Source organism: Stegodyphus dumicola, chromosome 1 (assembly GCF_044657685.1).
Source record: "Stegodyphus dumicola isolate Sdum_Otavi_A_Nest chromosome 1, ASM4465768v1".
NCBI classification, from domain to species: Eukaryota; Metazoa; Arthropoda; class Arachnida; order Araneae; family Eresidae; genus Stegodyphus; species Stegodyphus dumicola.
In genome coordinates, this window is record NC_140768.1 from 53,810,957 (window position 1) to 53,832,877 (window position 21,921).

The 21,921-nt window shown below is 29.9% G+C and overlaps 1 protein-coding gene across 2 annotated transcripts in view; it reads left to right on the forward strand.

Moving 5' to 3' along the window:
• The window catches only part of LOC118187577 (uncharacterized), a 72,478-nt gene that overhangs the window by 42,612 nt on the left and 7,945 nt on the right, over nt 1-21,921 (forward strand). The window contains exons 8-13 of one of the 2 annotated variants that reach the window (XM_035357825.2): nt 4,252-4,362; nt 4,513-4,570; nt 4,662-4,833; nt 12,098-12,141; nt 12,290-12,370; nt 14,133-14,312. In XM_035357825.2, coding sequence (XP_035213716.1) covers nt 4,252-4,362; nt 4,513-4,570; nt 4,662-4,833; nt 12,098-12,141; nt 12,290-12,370; nt 14,133-14,312 — 646 coding nt within the window. The remainder of the gene's footprint in view (nt 1-4,251; nt 4,363-4,512; nt 4,571-4,661; nt 4,834-12,097; nt 12,142-12,289; nt 12,371-14,132; nt 14,313-21,921) is intronic. The other variant, XM_085814607.1, reaches the window with a different exon arrangement.

A 21,921-nucleotide genomic window follows, 5' to 3' on the forward strand; every position in this document is an offset into this window, starting at 1 on the left:
TTTCAATTATGTCAAATAGAATTTCCGATGCTGGAACTTCCAAAGGATCTACAAAACGAAAGTATGTTTCGATGTCCAACAAACAAAAAGTGGAATTGCTGCAAAAAATGGATAAAGACATGAAGAATGTGACAGAGAGGTTAGTGAAAACGAAAAAATTTCGATTGACAAGTTAGTCGGTATTCTCGGCACAGCAATTAACGGGACTTGAATAGCGGAACTTTGTAATTGAACAAGAAATTATGTCTGTTTATAGAATTAAAGAGAAAGTATTATCACATAAAACGAAGCAACTTAAACAACTTACATTGAAAGAAATGTTTAATAAAATAAACAAATAAATATTAAGCTTTTTTTTTTTTTTTTTTTTCGTAAATTTTGATACCCTTTAGATCTCAATTGTTCTTTATTTCATAAATTACGGTTTCATATTTTTAATTTTAGAATTTCTGCATGCCATCTTACGAGATTTAAACTGATGATCTATAATCCGGAAAAATCAATAATCCGGAATCGCCAAAGTCCCGACTAGTCCGGATTAACGACTTTTGACTGTATTAGTAACCATTTTCCAAAAAATAATATTTGTGAAAATGATCTTTTTGATGAGATGTCGTTGGTAAAATGATACATTACTGATGAAAAAATTAAATGTTATTTGTTTGCAAATGTGGAAACAGACAAAAAATGGATGGAGTTATTCCTTCATTTTAAACAGAATAATATTCCTTATGAAAATGTTTTGAAAACTGTAGAACACATGCTCTCCCTTCCAGGAACAAATGTAGCAACAGAACATGTTTTTTCTAGTGTCAATAAAATACGGACAATTGAAAAAAACCCAGTTGAACATAAAACTCTAAAATTTGTATTGAGCCTAAAATATAATTTGACTAATTCATGTGAGAAATTTCACGATATTTTAATAAATGATTTGAATCTATTGCGAAGTATTCACTTGATTAAAAAAATATAACCACGAAAGAAAATAATAATTTTTTAAAATAAAATATTAAATTAATTAAAAAGCATAATATTTAAATTATTGTTTTTTACAAATATTTTTATAGTTATCAATAGTTAATAATAAATATATTTTTGTATATTTATAGACAAGTATAGGAATGTGTATAATAAAATATATATATATATATTTAATTGTTGGTCTGCTTTCATAACTAAATTATAATTCTCATTTCATTCCATTTGTCCCGCTTTGTCTCAATGAAAATGTGGTCACTTTAGTTAAATATAAAAATTGCAACATCGGTTAGAACTGTAAAAATTGCATAGAACGAATTCTGTTTTGCTTGAGTGTATAGAATGTATAGTATAGCTTGTATAGAAATGCTTAATTTTTTCATAATGCTGCAATATGTCTCTTTGCACATAATATATGATTGTAGGGATAACATCAGCTGCAAAGGGTGTTTTATACATTTTTAGAGCGATTTCAATAAAGAATTTTTTAAAAAAAGTAGTTTTGAATAAAACTTTCTGACAACATCTTATTACTTGAAATGAGAAATATCATTAGCTGCTTTTAAATTTATTCTTTTTTCAAAATGTTGCATGTCAAAAAACTGAGGATTGAAGAATAAGTGTTTGTGCATTCCAAAGAGAAATATTCGTATTCAATAATTCAAATATGAATATGCTAGGAAGGGCATGGTAATGAAATTTCTATTAATCAGAACTGTCAGTCATTATTTCTTTATGAAAAGAAGACTCCAAAGAAATGCCCCAAAAAGGTACATATTGTTTCTAATGTTCTTTAGTAACAAGAGAAACTCTGCCGATACAATCAATTGCTAAGTTTTTAAATACATCTATGGCAACAATAAGTAAAATAATAAACCAAGATGTACTACTTAAAAAAGCTAAAAAAACATAATGATCACCAGTTTTTGCCGAGGCATGTGGCTCAGTGCAGAGTTGTAGAACTCGTTTTATGAAATTTGTTTAGCAGGATATAAATGAAAATACTTTGTGACCATTGATGAAGCATGGGTTTACCTAAATGCCAGCAATAAAAAAGGCCTGTTAATAATCAAGAATGAAGAGAAAGAAGTGTACATACCTAGTTCCTTTAATGCAAGGAAAGTTTCAGTAAGGGGTTTATGATCATCACAGTATTCTCTTACGGCGGGAAATTAAAAATAAGAGAAGTCATAATTCAAAAATTACCACTGCATTCCTTGAAGAAATGAAGACTGATACAGGTATTGCATTTATACCTTTTTAATGTATTCTTGTGAAGTCCTCTTAGATTTCACCCTGTTGTGCCTTTGGTCTCTTAAGAGCTCTTTCTAAGTGCAAACCCACCACAGTTGATAGACTCTGGAAAATAGGGAAGAATAATTAAAATCTATATGGCTGGAAATTTTTATGAAAAGCCCATCTGTCCTGGAAATCACAATACAGACTTATAGTCCAGAAAACAGGCTATCAAATCAAATATTAAAAAAATACTTTTTTACATTTTGAATAGTAATTAAATAGCTCCTAAATTGTTCTAAAAATATGTAAACATCTTTTGAATTTCTTTTAGGTGTAATATATTTTTACAAGTTTTGATATTGAATTGCAGTTTTTTCTGTATAATTTTACTAGCTATGTATTAAAATGATCCAGAAGCTCTATTTCTCATTATCAGTGATTAATTATCATCTTAAATCTGTAAACAGATTCATTGCATGGCAACAAACTAAAAGATGTTAATATAACTTGAAATGAGAAATATTGTTTGCTACTTTTTATTCTTCATCAAATTTATTTTAATTTATTCTTCTTTCAAAATGTCATGTGTAAACTAGCTGTGGATTGAAGAATAAGTTTTTGCACTTTCCTAAGAAAGAATATTTCCCTGAAGTCTGTTAATGTATTTTTTAAGAACATTTTGTCTACTATTTCATTTGGCAAGAACAAAAAAAAAAAAAAAAAAAAAAATTGCTGCAAAGTATGCTGTGTAATTCTAAAATAATTAGCCTAAAATAAAACTAAGCTTTTATAGTATATGAAATGGCCATTAAAGATATTGCTTGGGTATAGGTGTCCTGTGGGAGAAAATGAGGCATAAATATGAGATATTTCTGTTTAGATAATTTTCAATATTTTTTTTATAAATATCTTCTAATTATAAAGATGCTAAATTTGGATTTTCCAAATATTTATTTTAGAAATACTTTTTGCAATTAGAAATGAGGTTAGAATCTTTTCTAAGTATATTAGGAAAAGGCATATTAGGAAAACCAAATGTTTCACTTTCCAGTCCATTTCAGATAGTAGAAGTTCACTGTACATTTGAATTTTTTGCTTTGTGTATTAGTGTCCTGTGTTCTGCTTCAGTATCAAATATTTTAAAGCATGTGTAGCTAGCTATTTCAGGCCAAATTTTTTTAAATAAATTCAAAATCTTCAATGTCTGTTATCTTAGGATTTCAAAGTTTTATCAGATTATAATATAAATTTATTGCCCTCTTTAAAAAAAAAAATTAAAGGTTTCTTAAATATGAAAATGTTCATATCTTAATTTAAATTTGAACAGAAGAAAGAAATAAAGGTAAAAAAAATTAAAAATTATATATAAAAAGCATTTGGCTCTAACTGAATTGTTTTTCCATGAATATTTTATCTTTGATTGATTTTGGATACTATGGCAGTCTGATCTGTCACCTCCTAATTTCTTTTGCAAATTGAAGCAGACTGGTAGAAATCATAAAATTTATGCACTGGGTTAAAATATTCGCTGCTAAAGCGTGTAATAACATGGACTATCATTTAAGCATCTGTTTGCAAGTGGCAGCCATTTCCAGTAGTTAATGTAATCTCAGTTACCTCATAGATCAAGGCGAATCAATTTACTATTTGAGTTCCATATGCTGTTATGTTGTATGCTATATGGGGGGGGGGAAGTGACGAATAGCAAATGGGACATCTTGAATCATGCATAGTCATTAACTTGGAGAACCGTAATAGTTACATGAATGTTTAAATATACATAAGGTTTTCCTCTTGCAATAAATTTTACCTTTACTTTAGTTTTATTGTTATTATTTCTTTAATGAGTTATACCTGTACATGTTTTTTTTTTTTTATTTTTATTTAATGAAGCAAAATTTTAGTATCGGAATTAATCTATTTTAATATCGGAATCAGTGTATTTTAAATGTGCTAAAATATGTTAAAAAATATAATCTAATTTCTCTAAAGTTGTTTAGTACCTCTCTTTCTCATTTTTTTTTTTTAAAGAAGAAAGAAAAAAATACATTGATGGCTATGTGGCAAAAAAATGAAAAATCTTCGAATGTTAAAAAAGAAAATGCCAGAGTAGAAGGAAAGGGCAAAAATAAAAGTGTCCAGGTAAGTAAATGTGTTTTAAAGTGCTACCTCAGTTGCAGTGATAAATTCTAATTAAAATCTTAATTATGCTTAGTTAAAAGCATGTGGTTCAGAAGAATAAATTGTCTTTTTTTTTTTTTTTTTTTTTTTTTTTAATTATATTAATTTTAGGAAACAGCAAAGAATTTTGGAAAAAATAATATCATGAGTATGTTTTCAAAACAAGCAGGTAAATATAGCCTTTTGAACCTGATGTTTCTAATATTTTTTTTTAATTATGGTTTTTTTTGTTAATGTTAATATTTTATGCTTTTTTAAAGAGAAAAATGCATCAAATTTAAACAAGAAATCTTCAGTTGCAAACCCTCTTGTTGAACAAGAAATAGCTGTTGCATGTGATGCTAAAAGTATTAATGCACCATGTAAGGATGTAGTATCAAAAGTTAGCAAAAGTGTATCTAAATCATCTCAAAAAAGAAAATCATCTGAAAGGTAGAGTAAAGATAACATTTGTTCCTATTTTGCCAAATTTTGTAGAAAGTATGTTTGTGTTATAAATACATCTTTATAAAACATTCTCCTCTTCAAATTTGTTTCTTTAATATTTTCATGCAAATGCTGAAATTTGGTTTTGTTGGATGCAATAAATTCCTAATTTAAATGAGGATGGATCAGTTAATATATTTTCAGTTGTTTAAAAGTGAGTTCCATTAGCATGGCATCCTGAAAAATGAATGCATATAAAGTTAAGAGTATTCTATAATTCTTATGTTAATCAGGAAAGTTAATAATTTTTTTTTTTTTTTTACCTGCTCTTCTTAGTTTTAATTAGAAGTGGAAATCAAGTTGACCACGTTAAAAATTTGGGGATTACTTGCTGTAACAATTCTTTTATCTTGCATTTAAAATTGTTCTTGCCTTATCAGTGGGTTCCAATTAGATATTTATTTAACAAATAGTTACTCAGAAATATTTGGTTATAATGAAAGTTTTCTGCCAAAAAACATTTTTAATAAATTTAGAAAAACAAAACAAAGCAGTACCTTTAGTGTAGGTAGTAATCACTAATCTATGAATTTCTACCAATGTTTTGATAGTTTTTCAAAGCTTTTGGCCCAGAAACTTGGTGGCCATGAGTCCTAAAACAGATCAACCTCATTTTGGACATCCTGCATAGAATGCACCAGCAAGATGTAGCTGCAGGTGTGAAAAAAGGTAGAAGTCCAAAGGAGTGATGTCGGGGCTATATAGTGGGTGTGGCAAAAGCTTCCATTCGAGTCCAGCCAGTGAATGCAGACACGTCTTGCATTATCTTAATGGAACATTACCTTTTTATGCTAGAACTCAGTTCCAAGTTTTCCTTTGAAAGCAGTGTCAACATGAACTAGCATCTTGCTGTACACCTTACAGTCCAGGGTTTTACCTTTTTCCAGCTACTCTTTGTGGATAATGCCACGCTACTCACACCAGATACAAAGCCTGATATTTTTTTAGTTAAATTACGCTTTGCGATGCTGCCGATGGGCTCACCGAGTGCAGACAAACTCCCTTTTCAGCCTGGGTTGCTGAATTAAATTTGCTTTTCATCGCAAGTGATGATCCAGTCCAGAATGTTTGTTCTTGCATTGGTATTCAAGCATATTAGGGCAGGCCCGATCACGTATGCCCTTATCTGCTTGAGTCAGCTCATGCGGCACCCAGTGATTGAACTTGTACGTCAAGTTTATGCAATGCATAGTGCTACTAATAGACATGGCACTAACTTTGAACTCCTTAGCAAGTTCTCGAATGGTTGTATACTGATTTCCTTTGACAAGTTCTTACAGGCAGGTCTTGTAAACATCAGGAGGCTGACAAAAGCGCTTTGCTTCTTGACTGCCATAGTCCTTGTTTCTGAACTTTCGGTACTACACCTTCACTGTGGCATGTGATACAACATTATTACCTAAAGCTGTACTCATGATTTGGTGATATTCTGTTGCTCTATTTTTGTAACAGAGCTGGAAGTAAATGATGGTTCTAATCTGGTAGCGTGATAGTTCCAATTCAGACACCTTGTACTTAATCATACTATTTTTTTTTTTTTTTAATTTCACAACTCAGTGTTCTAAAGGAAATCTCTTTCTTTCAAATGCCAAAAGTCATTTGACAAAATATGATTAAACACACCAGCATGAACTGTTTACACATATGATGTTTGCTGTATTGGGAAACTTTCATTAAAACTCGATATTTGAACAGTTATGTGGTATAGATTATAGAAATCAGAAATTATTTATGCGCAGTGAATAGTGTTAAACAGCATGCCATTATATATTGATAATCAAAATTATTGTGTCCACTTGTTTAAAATGACATGGAGCTTCCTTTTGCTTTCAAAAATCTGTCAACAAAGATATATAGATTTAACATGCTAATATATTACGAAAAAAAGGCCAAAGGAATAAAGGGTAAGGACAAAATTTATCAACCAGAATCAGGATTATGCTGTAGATTGATGCATGCTATGCTGATTTTTCTTGATCATTATATATTATCTGTCACATTTTAGTATATGTCTTGATATTTGGTGCTATTTGGCTATAGAATATCAACTTCTTAAACAAAAGAAAAATCTCTGCCAAATAATAGTCACCATGAATTCATATTTCTAATAAACCATTATGTTCAGAGAGGTCTAAACTGTCATATTTTGTTGCACAGTAATGAAAAGCTCAAATTCTTTCCAAGAAAATATTGCCTTTGCTAAATATTAGCAGCAATTTTTGCCACAACATGGTTTACCAAAAAGTAGTATTTTTGTAGTCTGTGGTTTTTAAAATCTGTTGATCCAGAAGTTTTCTATAGAGATTGATAAATCCAGCCCTGAAATCTTTTCAGGTTTTTGAATCAATGTAAATATTGTAGAATTTTTAAAGCTCATTGTTGAAAGCGGCTTTATTTGACAAATACATCTTCGATACATCATTGTATTGGGAAAATTCTCTGGCTATTGACGTACTGATGTTATCATCTACATTAAGTTTTGTATTTCTTTTTGTAGTTCAGATTTCATTCGAAGTTTAGATTTTTCATCATATGTAAGTAATGTAATAGTGATATTTAGCTTTCGAGTTCACCTTTTCCTTGAGGGACTTTCATTTTTAGAACTGGGGCTAGAACTTAAGTAAGCTTAATATATTTTTTGTCTAAATTAAAAAATGCATTCCAGTTTAACTTATGTCCAATGGTCTAACACTGGTAATTATCTGTCTTCTGCAAATCTTCATGATGAAGCATACATATGGGTCACTAGTTATAAAGACACATACATATCTGTTAACCTGTGGTGAACTATATATTTAGATGTACTGGATCAGTTAGCAGCTGCAGTGGCTCACAAAAGCTTTCGTACACTTACAAGTTTCAGTGAAATATTGCTTTTTCATTGATAAAAATTAATATTTTAGAGTGAAAATTTTTTAATAATATCTATAAATTTCTCTCAGCAAAATTGCATTAATTATTTTATGAACATATTAAAACTTTTTTTTTTTGGAAAATCAATAATAAAAAAGTAGCAGAAAAGCTACCTCACAAAAGTCTTCGTACACTTTAAAGAAATCCGCACATGTTGTTGGATTTCAAATGAATGTAGTTTTTATTTTATACGTGCTTCAATTTAACTTTACTTACTTTCCTTTAATTTTTTATTTAATGCCGTTTGGCCACTAATAATTATTGTTAGTTTAATTTCTTAGAAGTGGCAACAAAACAATTTATAGAATTAGGAAAATATGTTTTTGTAGTTAAGTTAGGCTTATTAAAGAAGAATGACATGTTTTTTACATGAGTAATGTTTTACTTAAGTTAATAAATGAATACTTTAGAGTATTTTTACTAGTCTTTTAAGAGTCTGTGATACGCTGGTAGCATAATAGTTTTTTGACACGTAAACGAACATAATATTGTACATGCGTTTCTTCTAAACGGATGATCCTCCCATCTTAAGTTGTTGGAAAACAACTTAACCTACTAGAAATGTTAAAGGAAACTTAAAATTAAATGGAAAAACATAAAAGAACGAAATTAAAGTCCATATATTCATAAGTCAATATGTCTAGTCTTTGGATAGTCCTGACTTCTCTTCCACTCCTGGTTTTTATGCAGAATACTTCTGACCAATTTCTGTATTACTGGTAGTGCTTTTGATGCTATATTTCCACCTTCCTCTGAATTATATGAATTGTAAACCAATTAGAGGCCTTCAAGACAGCATTCAAAGTCAGTTATTGCAAGTGAACTAAAACTTCTAAAAGCTGAGTAAACAGTAGCAAAGCTGTGTGACCAGAAACACCCATTCTTTTCAAATATTCTTTTAAATTGCAACTGTATCTCTTCATAACAAGAAACAGAGTCATATTTCTACCACATCCATCACTCAGATTAATAGGAAGGGCATGTAGATAGTGTGTGAAGGCACCAGGAAGCAAAGGTGTTTGATCAGCAAAAGCAAAATACATTTCAACTATATTTGGATGAGGGTCCCAATTTCTTTTTTCTGACTTTATGTTTTGTCCTTTTAACCAAAGAAAACTCGTCAATAATTCGCAAAGACATTTAGACAATTAAAAAAAAATCTTTTTATCCAAACAATCAACCGTATCACTTTGTCATAGCTTGAAAAATAATAATTGTACCAACTTGATCCGTAAATTCTGCATCCATTATTTTTCTTTTCATCAGCTTTGTAGCTACAAGTATTTGAGTAACTTAGAGAACAGATAGAAGAATACCCATCAGATTTTGTTTTTCTCTTTTCCTTAGCTATAGAATGCTCATCAAAATTTTGTTCTGTGACGTGTTAGTTAGATGATGATTCTAATAGCCAAGTGGGTCCCTCCCACCATTTGCTTGATAACAGTTATCTAGCAGAACATCCTCGAGAAGGCAAATCAGCTGGATTCTGGATCCCAAAAAGGTGTGAATGTGCCATCTGTGACATCATCTATTATTCCAAATTCTGTCCATTGTTTAAAGTTTAAAGTATCAAATAATTTTTCTGAATTCAGCCTTTTTGTTGAAACTTCAAGTCTTCTTATCTCTATATTTTTGTTGATGGGGAAAGGCAAATGATCATCTTTCCATGGTAAGTCAACTTCGTACCGCTCATCATATTTAATTCATAGAGTTTCCTGAAAATATTTCTTTTTTAGAAATTTCTTTTCCTTTCATGATTTTACTTCGACTGGATCGGATATTCTTAAGATGTCTAATGAAAAAAAAGGTCAGAAATATTGGTAGCATTCGCATATATTGTTACAGTCGTCATCGCCGTATCTTCCCTTTCAGGCATTCATTGGTGCTTTAACCAATTAGTGTCCAGCCCAGGTAAGTTTCTATGGCTACAATGCCACTAAAAAGTACTCTTTTTCTGTCTGTGAAATGTCGACCAGCCATATCTGCACCAATTAAAAGAACAATAGGCCCTGATGAATCTTCAGTGTCATAAAATGGTATATTCATGGACTGGAGCTCTTTAACCCATGATCCATTTAAGGCAGAAGGTACAGGATCACAAATTGTATCTTGTTCATAAATATCAAAAGTACAAGTAAAATTATCGTCTAAACTCTTTTGCTTAATTTTGTAGACATTATGTAAATTTTCAGATGTTAGTTTTTCTCCAAACAGGGCATGGCTCAAAAATCTGTAGTCTAGAATGTATAAGGCCTAGAGTAGCAATTAAACCCTTCCTTAAATGCGATTTTTGTGATCCTGTGTCATAAAAAGTGTACAATTATTTCCAATTAATTTTACTTTTAGGTTTTGCAAAAGTACTTGTGATGTGTTGCTAACGGTAGAAAGATTCACAGAACTTTCTTCCTAGCTAGTTTCCTTTTCATTGCTGTTTAACATAGTTTTATTTTTAAGCAATTCTAAATACATAAATATGCTGTGAATTTTATTGCTTAATTATTTAATAGAACTCCTGCATTTATTTGCACAGTGACCAGCCTTTAAACAGCGAAAGCAGTGCCCTTCATCTTTCTGAAAATGGCATTTTTTGAGCCTTAAAACAATTAAATAAATCATGTTTTCTGCTGCAAAACATACACTTCTTAGTAGGAGAATCAGCACTCAACAAACTTGCTGTTGTTGATGATCGTTCATGAACAGTTTTAATAGATTTAATCCCGCAGGTTACTTCGTTCTTCAAACCAAAACCAGCCATAGCTAAACTTATGCGTTTTTCGGATTCTACTTCTGATTTCAGGAATTTTAATAAATGTCCAGTCTACAGTTTGGGTCTGGACCATGGTCAACATTTGCACTTCTTTGATAGGCACTTTAAAAATGCTTAGGCAAGCAAGATTCAACCAAAGGATAAAGTAGTGCAGCACTTTTATTTGTAGTGATGCCAAGGGTTTCCAGAGCCCAAATTTGTTGTTCCAAATTATCATATAATGCACATAAATTATTACAGGAATTACTAGAATTTGCATTTCTCATGACCAATTTCAACAATTCTCTCGCATGAATTTCCACTTGCAAGCCATTTTGACCAAAACAAGCCTTCAAACATTCTATGGCCTTGGGATAATTAGCAGCTGTGCCAGTAATATTGCGTATGAAATATTTCAGAGTAATCCTTTTTTAAACTCCAAACCCTTATGTCAAGTAGTAATTTGACCAATGTTGCATTATTTGAAAGGCATGAGAGTTGATTCGTCAATTGTGGCATTTGTGCTAGTTGTAGGTGGTAAAAATAATAAACACTGCCTTTTGAACATTAATCTGAATTCTGAAGACAAAAAATTTCATCTCTTATTTAATTTATTTTGTAGCTCATAAATTTACATTTAAAATTATAAAAAGTAATTAAACATATTTTGGTGTTTAGAATTAGGGAAGTATATTTATAGCTCTGTTCTCTCAGGAAGCAGACACACCAAGCGAGTGGTAAAGTCATGGAACACTGATAGTTTGACCTGGATTCAGTTTTAGTGAATGAGCTGGCTTCATGGGCATTTTGTGACTTTGCTCATGTTTAAATGTGAATGTGAGTCAGTTTCCCTTAGAAAGTCTTCCACAAAGGCTGTAGACTTACATAATATCACCTTTTACCCATAAAGAGTGACCTTACTTTGAAAAGTTAATAAAATTTTTTAAATAATTAAATATGTATTTGTAATTTAGACACACATTTATATGTATACGTATACATCAGTTTATACATATTTCTAATTTTTAAATTAATTATTATGTAATTTTTCTTATATATTAATTTTTCTGCTTAAGAGATCACACTGAAATGTTTTCATATTTTTATAAATAATTAATATGAAGTTTCTTTAGAATAGTCATCGCTTGTGATTCTAAATCAGAAATATTTCTGATGATTTTAATATTAAAGCATTTTTTTTCAGAGAAAGAGCACTGAAATATGATTTGATGAAATACTAACAGAATATTTTGTATTTTACAAAGCATTCGATTGAAATTTTCTTAATTTTAGTCAATAATGTTTCTTCATATTTCTTGTGACTCATACCCCCCTTTTAAAATATTTTTCATACTGAATTTTTTATTTTGAGTTTTAAAGATTCGTAATTTTTTATTTCAAATCCGAAAACTAAATTTTCTTAATTTATGAAAATTCCCTGTGTAATCCTTTCAGTGTTAATTAAATATAATGTGTGTGTGCACATGCATGCATGCATATGTACGTACATAAAATCATGTTTATTAATGAAGGTTACATTTGTGTCTTTAGGAAATCAAATAAGTTTTCAAAACAGAAGAAAGACAGTAAATCAGGTATTTTCTTTTTCTTTTTCTTTTTTTTCTTTTTATATTTTTTTCTTTTTTATTTATTTATTTATGTATTTTAGAATATGCAAAGGCTTGTTGTTGTCATAATATTAATTTGCATAATATGTATTTCATTTCTGTTTAATTTTGACAGAAGATGAGTTTCAACCAAAGGCAAAAAAGCATCGTCGTATTTGCACATTTGAAGAATCAGAATCTGATAGTGAATCTGAAGGTAATATATTATCCATTTTTGTGTGATAAGATTAATATTGAGCAAATGCTTCAGTAATAGAACTATTTGTTTTTGGAAAGTACAGCAAATATCAGTGTTTTATTTTTACAATGCTTAGTTTGGAGTTTTCCTCTTAAGCATAATTTATAGCACAGAAATGCTTATTGATATTGTTTATTATTTTCTAATATTTGATATTGACAAAATTATGGAATAAATTTTACCTTTTTCACCAGAAGTTTTGTTTTCATGATTTTTTTTTAAAATTTGATTTTAGTAATTTAATCCTTTGCTTATAAACATGGAGATTGTATTACACAATTTTACTCTAGAAGGCAGAGATATCTTGTTGCTTAGGCTGATGTAAAAAAAATCGTAAAATATAATAGTTTGTTATGCTAAATGATTATCTTCTATTTTAAAGTTTAATTACTTTATTTATCAATGTAAGTAAAATTATTTCATTATTCCCATTGCTAAAACTGAAACATCTCAGGAAAATAATACTGCTTTTAAGAACTGAAATATTTAATATTTTATACTATTTATTTTGCAGCACAGTATGTAAAACTTCAGCCAGAATTTAATTCTAAAGGTCCAAGAAAGGAATGATGGGAAAGATCCTTTATAATAACATTTGGGCTTTATAAAAATGTGTCTCATCTTATGAAACTTTTTCTAAACTGTAAAGCTCATTTTGTCATGTAATTCAGGGATGAAATCAGCTACCTATTACACTTTCTTTATTTTTTGATTGTTGTCCTAAAAACTTGTTTCAACAGACAACATACTTTTTTTTTTTTTTTTCAAACCTTAACTTTCTTCTTGATCGATACATTCTCATATCATCTTTAAGCAAACTTCCTTAAAAAAGGGGGAAGCATAAAATCAAAAATAATAAAATAACCGAAAGAAAATAACACTTGCCCAAAAGAGGTGGTCTACAAAAATATGCTTTTGAGGGGAAAGACAAGTTTGCATTTTAAAAACATTCTGTTATTTTTCATTAAAAATGAAAGGGGGAAAGGTAAAATAATGAAAACAAATAAATAAAATGAAATAAATAGTTCATATTCCCAAAATCAAGAAATAAAAAATATATCAAAAGCAGTGAGTGGGGAACATACTGCCATCAAATCTCCCCTTATAAGTGCTACAGAAATGTTTATAGCATACATATACATTAAATTTTATTTGTAGGACATCATTATCATTTACTAATACTGAGAACTACTTAACCATGAATAATGTTATTTAACGCCACGTACCCAAACATCGTGCATAGAAACCCACATGTAATATAGCATTAGTGGGAAAATTAAGACATTTTGCACCAGTTGCAATAGACCGTTGTCATGTGTTAATTGTGCACTCAACGTTTGCTGTAATGATTGTACATCATATTGAATGTTGACTGTATTAGTCAACTTTTTATATCAATAATGACTGGTCCTATTATTTCAATGTTTAAAAACTGTTTTTTCTCTCTATTATTTTTTTAAAAATTGAATTATTTGTCAAAAAGGGGGAAAAAAGATTTCAAGTGCATTTGAGGCAAATAAAAAATTAATTTGAGAAAAGTTCTTAATAGTGTGTAAATCATGTTTGAAAAATAAGAAAAACGAGTTGTAACCTTTTAGTAAATCTTTGCTTAACCTTCCAAAATTTTAATCTCTTAAAGTATTTTTTTTTAAATGAAAGTCTAAAAGTTCTAGTTATACTGTTGGTAGAAGCTGTTAATATCTACTTTCTTTCTGTGTAGAAGCACAAGATAAAGCTTTAAGAAGCATCCATATACCTGAAGATCCTACCATAGCAATCATGGAAGAGAGTGAGGATAGTGAAGATCCAATTCCTCCTACTCCTCCTGTTATACACAAAGGCAAAAGTCGAATTTTGAAAACAGTTAAGAAAACATATCAAGATGAAGAAGGGTTTTTTGGTAAGTTTTATCTTGCATATCTCATTTATTAGGTATTACTACTATAAACAGCTATTTATAGGAATGTAAATTTGTTACCACTATTAAAAACATATATTCGATCTACCAGGAAGTTCTGTCCATTTTTTGGAATAAAACAAAATACAAATTTTCCTGACAGTCTATAATCTTTATTAAATAATATAATTGCCATTATTATTAATGAATTCTTTTTGTCCTTAAAAGTTCTTAATTTTGGCTAAAATCGGTAGAAAGTCCTTAATTTTAATCATCTAAAATATCTGTCTGTTTTTACGACTGCCATTTTGAGTGTGAATTATCGTTTTGGAGGAATATATTTGGCGATTCACTGACATATATGGTTATATTTTGAATGGGTTCATGGGTTATAATTTGTTCCTATTTCTAATATAAATGGTGGGGTATTGGAGTTTCTAAGCAAGAAGTGAAACATAAGCATTTCAGAATTCATTTTTTCTAATAAAGAGTCGCTTTTGGGGATGTGAATTCTTTTATTAAACAGTTATAAATTTGGCGACTTCCCCTCCTTTTTTTTCCAAAATATTTCTGGCTTTTTGCTGTTACAGAATTGGTAGGGATAATTTTTCTTTTTTATTTAGAATTTTAGACATTGCAGCTTGGAAAGTTTAAAAGAATTTGAAGGCAAGATTTATAGACCCACGATTATAGAAGATTCCAGAGATATGTGACAAAAAATGTCTCTGTGGTATTAACACGTAATGGGTGTATTTTACAGAAAGTTTGAGATGAATTTCTTACTTTGAGAACATCTGGAAGAACAATGGAAACATAATATTTGAATATTTTACTTCTGATACTAGAATCTTTTGCTTAACATATTTATCTTCCCTTTATTTTCTCTACTTTTCACTTGCCACAAGTATGGGAAAGATAAAAAATGCTTATAATCTTACCACATGGGCAGGCATTATAGAAAGGAATTTTCTTAATAAAAAAATTGAAAACTGACAATTTAAAAGATTCATCTAATATGTCCGTATGCATCATACACCCAGCTGGCACTTTCCCTCCTGATGCAATCTCTGTGCGTCCTTTCTCCTGCCTACTGCCTTTCTAAATTCTGCTTCTAATGCGTGCTCTAAATTCTAAAAGTTTTGCCATTTCTAGATTTTGTTGCTCGGTGTGTCACTAAATTCTAAATATTCTGCCACACCAACTCTGTAACTGGCCCTTACTGGAAATATTTCATATTTCTTCTGTTCTGAATGTTCATATTAGTACTAAAGAAATAAAATTAGCCTCTTTTTCTATACATTCTAAAGGCTCTTTTTTTTTTAAATTTTATTTTAGAATAACAGAAATCCTTAATTAAATCCAAAAATTCTAAAATGAAAAGGAAACCTGTTGAAGAAAGAAACTGAATACATGAAGAAAATTATTTTTCAATGATATGTACAGTTATTATATAAATTACCCAGTTGTTTATGATTTCTAGTCTTTACTATAATTTCCCATTTCTATTTCCTCATATGATAGAGTTACTGAGCCAGCTTAAATTAAAATTAAATTATATAACCTCTGACCACTAGTCCACATTTTTAGTTTGAATTTGACTGTTCTTATTTAATAACGTCACCATGAGCTGTAATTGATTTTGTTAGCATCAAAACATGCTTTAATGTTCTAAATTCTTTTTAAATAAGAGGCTTATTTAAACCTTTGTCTGATATTCTAGTTACTTTCAGACATAGCAATAATTTACTTCACATCTGTCGGGGGGTTGGAACTATTTAACTTTTACCAGATTAAATAAACCCTCATAGGTATATTGTGGAGAGGTTGACAAGTTAGCAGATAAAGCATGCAGAAACTAGTCAGAACATTGGTTTGTGTACTGAGACAAATTTCTGATCGTTAGAAAAGATGCTTAAAGAGAAGGAAATCGATAAAAAAAAGCCAAAATGTCTGGGAAGGCTTCAAATTAAAATCATGCATAAATATTTTGTTGAGTGTTGTTGTTACAAGACATAAATGTTTAATGTTTTGTAGCTTTTAATGTGTAACTATCCTAATATTGCTTAAGAATGAATGTCATAATTTACATATATTTTAAACTGTGAAATTTTATTAGATTTTGATTTTAATATGGCTAATTATAAAAGAAATAAAATTTAATATTGATCATGTAAATCCGTAATGAAGAAGGTTATCCAATTACCTAATTTAATCATTTAAACCAACTGCTTACCCTTAAAAATTATCGCTGCATATTAAAGTTAGTTATTGCCTTTTATTAATCCTCACAGTGGTCACAAGATAAAATGCAAAAAATTCAAGTAAAACTTATTCTTTGCATCTAGTGAGACTTAAAATAATGCAAAAGAACTTATCACCTCTGGTGCTTTAGTGGCTTATTGAAACCTTAAAGTAGTATATTAACTGGGTTACAACTCCTGGAACTCTACACGATGCTGCAGCACTAACTGCATCAAACAAAGCCCAACTAACTTTCAAAACTTGCCAAATGTGCCTACATCAGGCCTTTCAGAATTGTTCTAATCAGCAGGTTTCTCTCTAGACAAGCAGCAGCGGTGACAACATTCAGTCTTTTGGTTATGAATCATACTGATAATGATCTTACTTCTCATTTTAACCTTGACCGCTTAACAAAATCTACCTGCTATTTACCAAACCTCTAGACTGAACAAGTATGTGACAAAATGAGACATTAAAAAAATTTAACATAAAGCTGTTAGTAAAACGTAGATGTCACTTATCTTCTTTCGAATATGTTCATCTATTATAGAGTAAAATATTTAATACAGTACAAAGTCTTTAATCCGGATGTCCATAATCCGAACCTCAAAGCTACAAACTTTCTACGCATGCGCAGCAATTACGCATGTGCATAATACCTTTACGCATGCACATAATACGTTTACGCATGCACGTTTAATGTATAACGAACGGTATAAGCTAAGCTAAAATGATCTAATTATCTATCTCAGTTAATGTTGCAGATTGCGTTGTTCCTTAATCTTCTAATTGGATCCAGTTTATTATTTTTTGCAGACTGTTAGAGCAATTTTATAAAAAGTAAGCTTGACTTTTCGATTATGTCAAAAAGAGTTTCCGATTTTGGAGCTGCCAAAGGATCTACAAAGCGAAAGCATGTTTCAATGTCTATCAAACAAAAAGTAGAATTGTTGCAAAAAAATGGATAAAGGCATGAAGAAAGTCACAGAGAGGTTAGTGAAAACAAAAAAATTTCGATTGACAAGTCAGTCAGTATTTTCGGCACAGCAATTATAGGACTTGAATAGCGGAACTTTGTAACTGAACAAGAAATTATGTCTGTTTATAGAATTAAAGAGAAAGTATTATCACATAAAACGAAGCAACTCAAACAACTTACATTGATAGAAATGTTTAATAAAGTAAACAAATAAATATTAAGCTTTTTTTTGGGGGGGGGGTAAATTTTGATACTCTTTAGATGATAATTCCTTTTTATTTCATAAATTACGGTTTCATATTTTTAATTTTATAATTCCTGCATGCTATCTTACCAGATTTAAATTGATGATCCAGAAACCGGAAAAACCCCTAATCTGGAATTGCTGAATTCCTGGTGAGTCCGGATTAAAGACTTTGTACTGTACTACTTGATAAATTGCATAAAGTTTATTTTATTCCCAAGCATATTAATAATAATGTTAATTAATTAATGTATAATAATAATGCATCCTACTTAGGGATCTATTTTATTTTTAGAATGGTATTACAAAAGTGAATTTCAGGCATAAATAATATTTTTAATTGAATTTATTCAGTTCTCATTTGCTTATAGGTCCTTAATTTTTTCATTAATGGTCCTTAAAAGTACTTAATTTTCATGTGCAGAAATGTGTGTGAACCCTGATCTTAAATAAAGTTGTTACAGAACCAACATTATTGAATTCCCTTTCTTCTCATCAGTGATAGCAAGCTGTAGTCAAATTAATAATTTACAATGGAAAACAAGAAATGGGGGGGAGGGTATATTTTTTAAACAGTTATTTAAGAATTAAGTTAAGCAATTTTATGCCAAATATTAAAAAAAAATTCATCAATACCTCAAGCCTGCCATTCCATTCATTAAAATCGAACTTTGGTGCAATTGGAATCTGTGATTCTGTTTCTGAAAATTTGTTTATATACATAAGTTAAATATAACAATAACACAAAAGTGGTAAAACATAAATCTAATAAACATTTTTTCTTTTAATTTTTTTAAAGCTTTTGTTCATATTCTTAGTTTGGTTATCTTTAAGTTGTTTTTGTCCAATTATTTGTATTATGATTATGCTGTGTGCTGTATATTATTAAGAAAAAGGTTATGCGACCGATGCAGAAAACCATCCTTTTAAAAGGGGTCAATGAAGAGAAAAGGTTGGGAATCTCTGGTATAAAAAATATTTTCCTATAGTTTAAAGTTACCAAGCTGTGAATTGCATAAACATTGAACTTCTGATTTTATCTATATATATACACTGATTATACATTTTCCAAATCTGTGCATCATCCCCTAAGGAATTTCTCAGATGCTGCTGAAAAATATATGAATTTTAAGGAACAAAACTCCTGATTTTTGATACAATATATCTCTTTATTAAAGTCTGTAAATACTAACTGATGGCTGGAAAAGTCTGATCTGTGATAATGAAAAGTATGAAAGTTCTGTCTGTAATAAAAGTATCAGTATTAACCAGATTGAAATTATTTTTGATGATCAAATGTTTAAAAATGTAATACAGTACAAAGTCTGTAATCCGGACATCCATAATCGTGAATGATCTATAATCTGGATCTCAAAGCTACAAAATTTTTTCGCATGCGTAAACGCATAATGCCTTTATGCATACACATATGCATCTATGCATGTGCATAATACTTATCTTCTTTCGAATATGTTCATCTATTATAGAGTAAAATATTTAATACAGTACAAAGTCTTTAATCCGGACGTCCATAATCCGAAATGATCTATAATCCAGACCTCAAAGCTACAAACTTTCTGCGCATGCGCAGCAATTATGCATGTGCATAATACCTTTACGCATGCACATATGCATTTATGCATGCACATAATATGTTTACGCATGCACGTTTAATGTGTAACGGACGGTATAAGCTAGGCTAAAATTATCTAATTATCTATTTCAGTTAATGTTGCAGATTGCGTTGTTCCTTAATCTTTTAATTGGATCCAGCTTATTATTATTTGCAGACTGTTAGAGCAATTTTATAAAAAGTAAGCTTGAACTTTCGATTATGTCAAAAAGAGTTTCCGATTTTGGAGCTGCCAAAGGATCTACAAAGCGAAAGCATGTTTCGATGTCCATTAAACAAAAAGTAGAATTGCTGCAAAAGTAGAAAAGCCTATCTGTCTCAAAATTATGCGAGAAGTATGGCATTAGAAAGTCCACTGTATATGATACAAGAAAAAGGAACTTTTTGAATTTTTTGTGGAAGCATCTTAAACAACTTACATTGAAAGAAATATTTAATAAAGTAAACAAATAAATATTAAGCCTTTTTTTTGTAAATTTTGATACCCTTTAGATCATAATTGTTCTTTATTTCATAAATTACAGTTTCATATTTTTAATTCTATAATTTCTGCATGCCATCTTACCAGATTTAAATTGATGATCTATAATCCAGAAAAACCCCTAATCTGGAATTGTGGAAGTCCTGACAAGTACAGATTACGGACTTTGTACTGTAGAAGAAACACAGAAATAGTATAGATGGAAAAATAAAAGGGCAATGAAGATCAAGATTTTATCAAGCCAAAAATTTCTTCATACAGTGATTTAACATTAGCTTGTTGAAGAGTATGGATGTTGAGGTGAAATAATTAATATGGTGATTTAATGATGTCATATCTTCACCCATTATTTGCCATGTTGTGTACAGGGTTATCAGTATGGCTTGGAATATGCATATAAGCTGGAACTTTCCATTCATGAGCACTCACAAGACCAAAGATTTTGTCTGTTATTAGGGCATGTCCTCGAAAGGGAAGTAGGGGATACAGGGACTGTCCATTAATGGTGACTGTTCACTAAAGAGGAATGTCTATTAACATAGGTTTGGTTGCATATGTAAATTGTTTCTAAGAAGCAAAATTCAAAATCTATCTGAAATGTATTAATTTAATCAATAAGAACATTTTATGCTGTTTATTTAATTGCACTGAAAAATTTTCATAATACGTAAACAAAAATCCAAAAGTATTATTTTAGTAATTTTTAGTTTATTCTTATTTTTCAGTTATTAGAACATTAATTAGCACAGATAATCAGAATTTCAATATGCATAATAGAAATTAATAGGTAAGTAGTTATGACATAATGCTATGCACATTTAGCTAAAAATGTGTAATTCTTCTATATGTTCAAATAAACATGGCTTCCTGTCATGGCATCAAGAATGTCAGATTTTGGAATCATGAGGGTATATCAAACTGTTAGGTTGTCCAGAAAATAAATGCAGGTTTTAACCTATATCTTTATCATAACTCAACTCAAAAACAATTTTATTAATCAAAATAAGCGCCAGCCAAATCAATGCATTTTGGCCAATGAGGTACAGTCAAAAGTCGTTAATCCGGACTCGTCGGGACTTCGGCGATTCCGGATTATCGATTTTTCCGGATTATAGATCATGAGTTTAAATCTGGTAAGATGGCATGCAGAAATTACAAAATTAAAAATATGAAACCATAATTTATGAAATAAAGAACAATTATGATCTAAAGGGTATCAAAATTTACAAAAAAAAAAAAAAAAAAAAAAAAAAGCTTAATATTTATTTGTTTACTTTATTAAACATTTCTTTCAATGCAAGTTGTTTAAGTTGCTTTGTTTTATGTGATAATACTTTCTCTTTAATTCTATTAAACAGACATAATTTCTTGTTTAGTTACAAAGTTCCACTGTTCAATTCCTATAATTGCTGTGTCGAGAATACTGACTAATTTGTCAATCGAAATTTTTTCGTTTTCAATAACCTCTGTGTCACTTTCTTCACTATCGGAAGTGAATTATAATGACGAGGAACTTGATTTAAATCATGTCAAAGATGGAGTACATCGATATGAAATAGTCCATTAAACAAAAAGTAGAATTGCTGCAAAAAAATGGTTAAAAGCCTATCTGTCTCAAAATTATGCAAGAAGTATGGCATTAAAAAGTCCACTGTATATGATACAAGAAAAAGGAACTTTTTGAATTTTTTGTGGAAGCATCTTAAACAACTTACATTTAGTAAGGAATTATAAGCCAAATAAAATAAAAACATCTGCCCTGAAGATAAGGATAGTGCTGAGAGATCAACTTCCAATTCATTGCATGCCGCTGCGTTTTTCCCCTCCCGCCGCAGAGCAGCGTGAAATTGATAAACAGATTTCGGATTTCGAAGCATACTTTCGCTTTGTAGATCCTTTACATATTAGTAAATATATATAGAAAATTCTATTTGACATAATCGAAAGTTCAAGCTTACTTTTATAAAATTGCTCTAACAGTCTGCAAAAAATAATAAGCCGGAACCAATTCGAAGATTAAGGAAAAACGCAATC